The sequence below is a fragment of the Phyllostomus hastatus genome, unplaced genomic scaffold (assembly GCF_019186645.2).
Source record: "Phyllostomus hastatus isolate PE091 unplaced genomic scaffold, TTU_PhHast_1.1 phas_scaffold_555, whole genome shotgun sequence".
In the NCBI taxonomy this organism is placed as follows: domain Eukaryota; kingdom Metazoa; phylum Chordata; class Mammalia; order Chiroptera; family Phyllostomidae; genus Phyllostomus; species Phyllostomus hastatus.
In genome coordinates this window covers 2,500,845-2,511,316 of record NW_025334036.1, presented here as the reverse complement: position 1 = coordinate 2,511,316, position 10,472 = coordinate 2,500,845, and the positions used below count along the sequence as shown (strand labels likewise).

Here is a 10,472-nt window from a genome sequence, read left to right as displayed (position 1 = left end):
CCCAGCGGCCGTGCCGCCTCCTGGTTCAGCACGGGGTTGGGGTTCGTACACACGTGGCTTCTGCCCCTCGCTAACTGGGCGACCTCGAACAGGTTACTCATTCCTCGGCCTCAGCCCTCCTGGATGCAATGGGGCGGGAACCACGGTTGCCTCAGAGAGGCTGGGGGAGTCCGTGAGTTATGACGAGCACAGAGCACATGCTCAGTCCACACTCCCGGCGACCCCGGGCTTCCCTGTTTGTGCGTTGAGGAGTCAGGAGTACGTGATCTGTAAGCTCAGTTCCAGCACTAACGCCCTCAGGCCCATCTCTACTCCAGTTTTTTATATGGATAATCACGGGGAGAGGCTACTGTTTCTGTTACTGAGCGACATTCTTCATGCATACACCAGCACCATTCTCAGCGAACTAGAACTTCTCGTGCAGGTTGCCACCTAATAAAGACTGCACCTACAACTTTGGGATTCCGTCTGCCTTCCAGTGCACGGCAGTGTTATTTATGCTAGGTAGGTAAAAATAAAATTAATGTGATATTCCATCTACTGAACAGATTTAGGGAGTGCCCACTACGTGTCGGGCATGGTTCTAGGTTTGGGGAGTTCGTCAGTGAACGGAACAGACAAAGGTCTCTGCCGTCGTGGGGTTTACCGTCAGTCCGGGGCGATGAGAGAATAAACTGCGTGAGGGAGTTACACAGTGCACTCGAAGCGGTGAGTGCCATGTAATAAACAGGAAACTGGGAGTGGAGCACGTTAAAGGGGAGTTGGAGGGGTGCAATTTTATTTTATGAAGATTTTTATTTTTAGATTGCCGACCAAGATGGAGGAGTACGTGGAACACTGTGCATCCTCGCACAACCAAAACTGAGAACAAAAATTTAGAAACAAAAAACCAGATCTGACAGAAAATTGAACTGTACAGAAGTCCAACAACCATTCATCCAAACCGGTAAGAGGGGCGGAGTCAGGGCCGGTGGAGAGAGGTCGCAGCAGGAAAAAGTGGTGGTTGGTGCTCCCAGGGGCACAGGCCGTGGCTGGCAGACCCTGGGCAGGAGAGGCAGCGGGCAGACCCAGTGAGGCGGCAAGGCGGCTGGCTGACCGTGGACACACATTCCTGCGAAAACGGGCAGCGAGACAGACCTCGCCACCCAGGGCCCCAGCGCCGGGAAATAAAGCCTAAAAGCAAAAGCACCGATTGAAAACACCTGTGGGGATTGAGGTGCCAGGAGAAACTCTGAGCCTCATGGGAGAGGTCGATGGAGAGACCCACAGGGTCCTAGAACATGCACAAGCCCACTCACCCGGGAATCAGCGCCAGAAAGGCCCAGTTCGCTTGGGGGAAGCGGTGGAAGGGACTGAGGTCTGATGGAGAGCAGAGCAAGCGCCATTGTTCCCTCTCGGACCCCGCCCCCACATACAGCGTCACAACCCAGTGACTGGGTTGCCCCGCCCTGGTGAACACCTAAGGCTCCACCCCTCAACGTAACAGGTGTGACACCCCCCCCCAAAATTGGCCCAAATGGAAGAACAGATCCAAGCTCCAAAGCAAATACAATTAAGCGACTAAGAGATAGCCAGCCTATCAGATGCACAGTTCAAAGCACTGGTGATCAGGATGCTCACAGAATTGGTTGATTTTGATCGCAAATTAGATGAAAAAATGAAGGCTATGCTAAGTAAAATGAAGGAAAATGCACAGGGAACCAACAGTGATAGGAAGGAAACTGGGACTCAAATCAATGGTATGAACCAGAGGGAAGAAAAAAAAACATACAATCAGAAAAGAATGAAGAAACAAGAATTTTAAAAAATGAGGAGAGTTTTAGGAACCTCCAGGACATCTTTAAATGTTCCAATATCCGAATTATAGGGGTACCAGAAGGGGAAGAGGAAGAGCAACAAGTGGAAAACTTATTTGAACAAATAATAAAGGAGAACCTCCCCAATCTGGCAAAGGACATAGACTTCCAGGAAATGCAAGAAGCTCAGAGAGTCCCAAAGAAGTTGGACCCAAGAAGGAACATACCAAGGCACATCATAATTACATTAGCCAAGGTAAAAATGAAGGAGAGAATCCCAGAGGCAGCAAGAGATAAGGGGACAGTAACCTACAAAGGAGTTCCCATCAGACTGTCAGCTGATTTCTCAAAAGAGACCTTACAGGCAAGAAGGGGCTGGAAAGAAGTATTGCAAGTCATGAAAGGCAAGGACCTATATCCCAGATTGCTCTATCCAGCAAAACTTTCATTTAGAATGGAAGGGCAGATAAAGTGCTTCTCAGATAAGGTCAAGTTCAAGGAGTTCATCATCACCAAGCCCTTATTTTATGAAAAAGGGACTGTTAAAGGGACTTATCTAAGAAAAAGAAGATAAAAAATATGAACAGTAAAAAGACAGCAAACTCACAATTATTAACAACCACACCTAAGACAAAAACCAAAACAAACTAAGCAAACAACTAGAACAGGAACAGAACCACAGGAATGGAGATCACATGGAGGGTTAGCAACAGGGGAGTGGGAGGAGAGAGGGGGAAAAGGTACAGAGAATAAGTAGCATAGACGGTAGGTAAAGAATAGACAGGGGGAGGGCAAGAATAGTATGGGAAATGTAGAAGCTAAAGAACTTATGACACATGGACATGAACTAGAGGGAGGGAATGTGGGTGGGAGAGGACGTGCAGGGTGGAGGGGAGTGAAAGGGGGAAAGGGACAACTGTAATAGCATAATCAATAAAATATATTTTTAAAAATTTTTCAAAAAGAGATTAAGATTTCTATTTTTAGAGGGGAAGGGAGGGTGAAGGAGGGACAAAAAAACATGCATGTGTGACCTCGTGCACACCCCCTACCGCTGGCCCAGCCTGCAACCCAGAAATGGGCCCTGACTGGGGATTGAACCAGCTACCCTTTGGCTTGGAGGCCAGCACTCAGTCCACTGAGCCACAGCAGCCAAGCCTGGAAGGGGGTGGTTTTCGGCAGGCCTTGTTGAAAGGCAGTATTTGCGCCCAGGCCTCACGGAAGCGGCAGGGAGCGGATGTTCCCGATAGAGGCCGTGGGCCGGGTGTGTGTCCGCTGTGTCTGAGCAGCAGCAGCAAGCCCGCGTCTGCGCGTCTCCGCAGTAGCGGTTGTCGTAGACACGCGGGCCCATCGGAGTTGGTGCCGCCGAAGGAATGTAGTTAGTGCCCCTCCGCAGGTCCTCGGGCAGGAGGCGGTGGGTCCCCGGCAGCAGCCAGTGCGGGGGTGGCCACCGTGGTTCTCACGCCTCCTTTCCCCCCATCTCTGCCCCGCTCCCTGCAGCGCCTCCCGGTCCAGAGTGGGTCCAGCAGGAGCTCGGCCGCACCGCGCCCTGGACCCCGGCAGTCACCGAGAGCTGGTTTCCCTGCTCCAACCTCAGCGGCGCCAGTTCCAGCCTGATGGAGTCGTTTTGGTAAGGCCTGTTGTGCTTCTCTGGGTGTTGACAACTCAGACCAGAGGGGGCGGGTGTGTGTGTGTGTGTGTGTGTGTGTGTGTGTGTGTGTGCGCGCGCACCCAAGCGCTTTAACAGACCACAGTTCATGAGTATAGTTCAATAACACGAAAAACGAATTACGTGACTGTGTGTGGTACCAGGCAGGTACCAGACTCACGGCTCCAGAAGCTATGTAAATGTCCAACCACCACACGGCATTTCTGAGACGGACATGAAGTACTACTGAATGTCAACTGTAATTTTAAAAAATATTTTATTTATTTTCAGAGAGGGGAAGGGAGGGAGAAAGAGAGAGAGAGAAACATCAGTGTGTGGTTGCCTCTCATGTGGCCCCCACTGGGGACCTGGCCCACAACCCAGGCATGTGCCCTGACTGGGAATCGAACCTGCGATGCTTTGGTTCGCAGCCTGCACTCAATCCACTGAGCTATGCCAGCCAGGGCGTCAGCTGTAATTCTTTAAAAAAAAAATCTGAAAAAGCAAATTTAAAACCCGTAGAATCATGTTAGAAACCATTTCTACTGAAATTAAATGATTTTCAAAGTTAAATAAGTAAATTAAAAAAAAAAAACTACACAAGCAGAGTGTTGTTTAGTGGGTGTTGTTGCTTCCAGCGCGGAAAGCGGCCCTGCGGGGGCGAGCGCGGCCTTCGCGTGGACCGCCTGCAGCCCCAGCCCCGTTGTCCTTGGCTGCGTCCTCAGTCCCCGCCCGTGCGTCCGCCTTTTTCTAGACGAGGACGCGGACATGTTTCCCACGATGGACAAGCCTTTTCCAGGCGACGCCCCGTCAGCAGAACCTACTCGCGGAGGAAGCTGATCAGCTAGTGAGGAAGGTCGTGCCGGGGACCGACAGCCACAGGCACTGCGGAGCCGGGTCGGGCACTCCTGCGCCCCCGCAGAAGCGCTCCGGGAGCGCTGTCCTCTGGGCACACCCGGAGTTGCGGGCGCATCCCGCGAAGGGCTCCCCAGCAGGGCACCCAGAGGCTCGCTTCGCCTGCCCACTGCCCAGAGCGGGAAGAACGGGCTCCCGGGAACTGGACGAGCCCGAAAGATGAAGGTAGGGTCACCCCACAGGCATGGAGTCTCGGGGGCTGGCCCCAGCCTGCATCCCCCCAGCCCCTGCCACGGTTGGCGGGTGCTGCACCTCAGGGGCAGCCTGGAGCCAGGCGCGGCCCTGCAAGACCAGGGTCCCATTCCAGCCCCCCCCCCCGCCCCCGCCCCCCCGCCGACCGTGACCGTGGCAGGTCAGGACAACGCTTCCTCTCTGGTGAACCGGGCCCCTTGTGAAGCCGCCGCGAGGCTGGGACCCTGGGACAGAGGCGGGCGGCAGGGTAAATGGCTCGCACTCCCCGGAACAATAAAGGCACCTCTGGCTACTCAGCTCCCGGCGCGTCGCCGTACACCGCCCCGCCCGTGGTTCGCTGTGGCCGTGGCCCAGCTCGGTGGCCCAGCTCGGTGCCCCGAGAGCCAGTCCCCGGCCCAGTCCCCGCCGTCTGCGGGGGACTCGCCGAGTGGGGGTGGGCCGGCCCGCCGTGGAGTCCCGGTGCAGGCCCGGCCGGCAGCTGCCTCCCCCCCCCCACACCCGGTCTCGGAGTGACTTCCAGGCCCGCCGTGCTCCCCAGCCGCTTCCTGCTGCTGTCGGTCCGACTCAGTGAACACCGGTGTCTCCAGAGGCCGTTCTCATTTATTACAAAACGGCTGCGCACAACTCCAAACGCCTGCTGCTTCCCAACCCCGCACACTGCGCCCGCTTACACCCCAGGCCGCTCCGGGACCGCCCCGCTGCACCGCAGAGCCAGCGGCACGGCCCGCAGACCGCACGTGTCCTGCTCGAACCGGTCCGAGCCGAAGGCGGCCGTCGTGCCGCAGCTCGCCGGAAGGGGGCGGTAGGGAGCCGCTTTTACAAAGAGTCACAGTAACTGAGCCCAGTTCGTCTGGGCTGACTCTGATCTAGAGCGAGGTGAGGGCTCCTTGGCAGACGCAGGCAGCACCGTACCTTTCGGCGGGCTCGGACCCCCGTCGGAGGCCGGCTCTGCCCCAGACCTACAGGGGGCTCCTCCTGACGTCGATCATCCCCGGGCTGGCCCTGCGCAGCTCCCGCCGGGGTCTGGCCAAGGGCCCCGCCTGCCAGGGCAGGCCCCCCACCCCCATAGGCAGCGCCTGCCCGACAAGGGGCTCCGCGGCCTCCCGCTGCCGCGGCTCCTCCGGGGAGCCCTGCTCCTCGCCGCCCAGGCTGGAGCGCTTCCACGTTAGTGGGAGCGGGGCGTGGACCAAGTCCCGTGCCTCATCCCGGGCACGGAGAGGGGCGCCCTCCGCAGGGGGCGGCTGCCCAAGAGGCTCGGGTGCTGCGCGCAGGTCACCCTCCTGTCCAGGGCACGGGGCCTCTTCTCCCCACCTGTCAGAGCCATCCACCCAGAACCCAGCTGGTGAGCTCTCCCCTCCACCCGCTTCCCTTCGTTCCACTGCACCCAACCCCGCAGGGGACGACACAGGTAAAGTTGTCGATGGTTTATTGATAATATTACAGTAGAAAGATTCAAACAGCTCCGCGTGGCGTTTTGAAATTCATCCCGACTGTAGGCTGAGTGACCTGCAGGTTGGACAGACTGCCAAAGTCCTGGAACAACAAATGTGAAGGTTCAGTGTGGCCGCACCAGTGAGACCTGTGGTCAGAGCCCCGGGACCAACCACCCCCAGGCCGTGCCGGGCACCCAGCAGCCCGGGGTCAGGTTGCTGGGACCCGAAGACACCCAACAAAGGGCCTTCTCCTCCCACCTCAGAATAAAAATCTCACAGGGCATCTACTGGAGATTTCAAGGACCCTGCCTTTCAACAGCAAGCTGTTGGGGGCTGCCCTGTGACTGCGGGATGCTTAGCAGCGTCCCTTGGGTGCCCGAGCTGTGACAACCCAAAAATGCCCCAGGGTCCCAGGGTGGGGCATCTCTCCCTCTGGGAATCACTGCGCCAGGGCTGCGTGGAGCCAGTTCCTTTCCGGGACCAGCCCGGGGAGGCTGGCTCACAGATGGCAGGCCCTGGGCAACCGGCATGTGGGGGACCCGCCCGAGCGTGAGGTCGGAGGACAGGCCGGGCCCTCCCTTTAAGCGCGCGCAGTCTGAGTGGGGCAAAGAACTCAAGGGCACACCGAATACCCGAACCAATTTCCCATTTTATCCCCGAAACCCAATTTTCCCAGCTGCAGCTAGAAGGCCGCCTTCGTAGGAGGCTTTAGCTGTCCTGGAAACGCTCTTCTGCAGCTGGTGGTGGGTACGTGGGAGCTCATGCTGTCGAACGTCTTAAGCATTTCACGATCGTAAAAAAACAAAGCGTGAAGCTGGTCTAAACCACCAAGGGCCTAAGTGGACGCTGAAGCCCGCGCTGTGTTCACCGCGCCCGTGAGAGCGTTAAGAGAAGCCCCAGCAGAGACACCTCGCCCTGTTCTCGGGAGAGCGGCGCCGAGCGGTGCCCGGTAGGAAGCACCCGGAGACGACACCACAGCTCGCAAGAGCGGTCAGCACACAGACAAAGCAGCGAAGGCCCCAAGGACAAATGTGAGGACGCAGCCACGGAGCCCAGGGTGAGAAGACGAGGCGCGGAGAACACGAGGAGGAAGACTTGGTGCCGCCACAGGCGGCAGAGAGCCACGGGGAGTCCCACTGAACACTCACCAGGAGCTTCAGCATCTCCTTAGTGTCAGGGTCAACCTCGATGATCTCCTGGTCCAGGGCGGAGACCTAGAAGGAACCAGGAACGCCCCAGACATCAGCCCCCGAGTTCTCTCTTGCCTTCCCGCCCCTTTCCCAACTTTCTCAAACACGGAGAGAGGGGGCGCTTGCAAAGAAGCGGGGATGGATCCCACAGGAGAAGCAGTCGGTGTAGGGATCACAGGCCCCAAAGGTCAGTTCTTCCCGCTTTACCCTGGCATGCCCTCACTACCATCCTCCTGGCACTCAGAAAACCAAGGAACACGGTCTAACCCAGGAACACCCGGGGTGAGGCAAAACAATCACCCAGAAGACACGACCAGGCAAACACCCCGAAGGGGCAGCTGGCCATGAAAACCCGAATGGACCAAAATGGCCCCAACAGGGCGCAACAGAGACCGGCACCGGGCGGGCAGGCTGGGGGTACCTGCAGCTGGGTCAGGCAAGGCGAGAAGGGACCTCCCTCTCCGACTCAGCTGCCTTTAGAAACCAGGCACCCGGCAGGGCGCTGGGAGCCTGCTCCATCTTCCCCGGGAGGGGCCAGAGGCCCGGACAGTTTACCTCGGGAACGTAATTGTCCCTCCTCTCTCTCTCCTCCTCCTGCAGCTTGATGGAGATGCCTCTCACGGGGCCTCTCTGGATCCGCTTCATCAGATGCGTGACATAGCTGCGGGGTTCAAAGGCCCAAGAAACACGCTGAGACCCGGCGCGGGGGCACGAGACGTCCACAGGGAGGAGGGAGCGGGCTCGCCACCCCAGGAGCCGCGACTCCGGACCACACAGCGCCCCGCTGCCTAAACACGCCCCTCACGCCCTCTGGTCCAGTTCCGTCCAAGCCATCAGCCCCTCCCCGGTCGTCGTTTTTGGGGCTCTCGTCCCAGTCCCGATTTATCACACTTCATACTAAGTCTTCTGGGAGGATATGGGGGGACAATGGCAGTGGACGAGCCCAATAAGGAGAATGCACATACATACACACATACATACATACATGCAGAGTCTCCCGGAGGGCTGACCGTGGCCGGCTGTCACGGCCAGATGTGACAGTCCCAACGAGAAACCTTGCAAAAGCACTTCCCCGGGGCATCGGGAAGACTGGCGCTCGCGAACCCCCCGGGGCATAGTCCCCCGCCCCGGCTCCAGCCCCACTTCGCGGGAAGCGCAGGCCCAGGACGGCCCCCGGGCCTCGGCGCCCCACCCCACTCACCCCGCTATCTTGTTTCGGAGCTTCTTGCTGGGGATAATGGCGATCTCCTCGCACACGCGCTTGTTGGTGTGGAAGTCATTGCCCAGGCGCGTGTAGTACTTCTCGATGATGACCCGGGCCGCCTTCTTCACGGTCTTGGTGCGAACGCGGCCCTGCGGGTGGAGAAGACAGGGTCATTGCCAGCCAGGACCCCCCTCCTCGCGAGAGCGCGCCGTCGCGTCCCGACCACATCAGGGTCTGCGGGCCGGGGCCGAGCCCGGGAGAGGAGAGGAAGGGAATGAGCCGGCCGGGCGTCGCCGGAGCGCGGGATCAACGCGGAAGCCCGTGGCCCGCAGAGTCTCTGGCCTGACAGGGCCCGGCGCCCCTCCTTGCGGGCTGCAGGCAGCGGAAAGAGGCAGATGGAAGTCGATTGCGAGAAACAACAGCTTCAAGCCAAGGAACCTACCATCTTGGGTCCCTGGTGAAAGAGGAAACAGGAAGCACAAGAGAGGCCTATAAAGCGCAGGCTAGAAAGCCGCTTCCGCCTTGGCCGGGACATGCGGCGCCTACGCGGGCGCGCGGCAGCGACCCCTGGTGGGGCGGAGCGGAAGTGCAGGCAGCCAGCCAGCCAGCCAGCAAGCACTGGCGGGCGGGGCTCTCGCTTATAGGCCCCGCCCCCTAGCTCAGCCCTGGGCTTTCTCTGAGCGCGTAGGTTCCGAGAGCCTGTTGGGTGTGTCCAGGCCAAAAGGAGTGCACGTGTTCCTCATCTGCCGGGGCAAGGGAGGGAGACTGAGTCAGGCCTTGGGAAGGCCATTTGGTGGCGTGGAAAGGTGAGGAAGTAGATGTCCCCTGCCCAGGAACCCCCACCCAGTCCGCGGTCAGAGATTTGTCCTGTTAGCTTGGTGGAAACCCAGGTACAACCGGGAGAGGCTTCTCTCATTTCTCCCCAGCCTTTCCTCAAAGGTCACCTTACACGAGGGCCTTTCCGTCCAACTTACACAGCATCACTATCCCTTTAAGTCTGCGTCTCTCTCTACTGTGTTCTGCGGTGTACAATGCACTCCCGTGTGTAATGCATGTTTTTGGCCCAAACTTTCAGGAAAAATGTCATTTTTAGTTTTTAATTCAATTTTTATTTATATTTAAAATTTTTTTAAGATTTTATTTTTAGAGAGGGAAGGGAGAGACAGAAACATCCATGTGCAGTTGCTGGGAGCCGTGGCCTGCAACCCAGGCATGTGCCCTGACTGGGAATCGAACCTGCGATGCTTTGGCTCCCACCCTGCGCTCAATCCACTGAGCTACACCAGCCAGGGCTTGAATACTTGTGTTTTTATTATAAAGGAATTTTAGCAATTTTGAACATTATGGTATAAGAAATTTTTTTAACAAGTGTTAATTTATTTTTATTTTTAGAGAGGGAAGGGAGGGAGGAAGAGAAACATCAATGTGCGGTTGCTGGGGGTCATGGCCTGCAACCCAGGCATGTACCCTGACTGGGAATCGAACCTGTGGCACTTTGGTTCGCAGCCCTTGCTCAATTCACTGAGCTACACCAGTCAGGATGGAAGAAATTTTATGTAACAAATAACTACAAAATACAAGAGCAGATACAAGGTATTTCACGTGCTACCCATGGATAACTGCACACCCTTTTTTACCCTAAAAAACTTGGGCAAAAACGTGCACATTATGCACGACTGAGTACAGCACTTGTCACGGTGACTTCATTTTCTCATCCCGCTGAGCTCCATGACAGCAAGGGACAGGTGATTCAGCTACTCACCTGAACAGTGCCCAGCACAAGGCATGCTCTCAAATTAAACCAAGGGCCCAGTTCACGTGCGATGCCCCCAACCATTGGGACACCTTCTGCCTTCAGGCTGTCCCTGTCATGTACCCATCCTGAATCAGGCCCTCTACAGCCACCAGTACTGGCCACCTTTGATGGCCTCACTAGCCTACGGAGTGCCCTGCCCCCTCCCCACAACTCTCCTAGTCCCAGGCCCTCCCCCAACTCAAGGGAAGGCTGGGCTGGCCAGGCTGGGTGAGCTAAGGGACACAGGGCTGTCTCTCATCCCTCAATGTCCCTACTCGTCACCTCCGTCAGTCCCATCA

General features: G+C 57.3%; 1 protein-coding gene across 1 annotated transcript; it reads right to left on the bottom strand.

Annotated features, from left to right (window-relative positions):
* Positions 1 to 5,960: 5,960 nt before the first annotated feature.
* Positions 5,961 to 8,933, bottom strand: RPS17 (ribosomal protein S17). The gene is made up of 5 exons (XM_045824988.1): positions 8,821 to 8,933; positions 8,376 to 8,527; positions 7,730 to 7,835; positions 7,133 to 7,198; positions 5,961 to 6,084 (listed from the first exon to the last, which is right to left on the bottom strand). The coding sequence occupies exons 1-5, from the start codon at positions 8,911 to 8,913 to the stop codon at positions 6,004 to 6,006; spliced, it is 498 nt and encodes a 165-aa protein (XP_045680944.1). The 5' UTR covers positions 8,914 to 8,933; the 3' UTR covers positions 5,961 to 6,003.
* Positions 8,934 to 10,472: the final 1,539 nt, after the last annotated feature.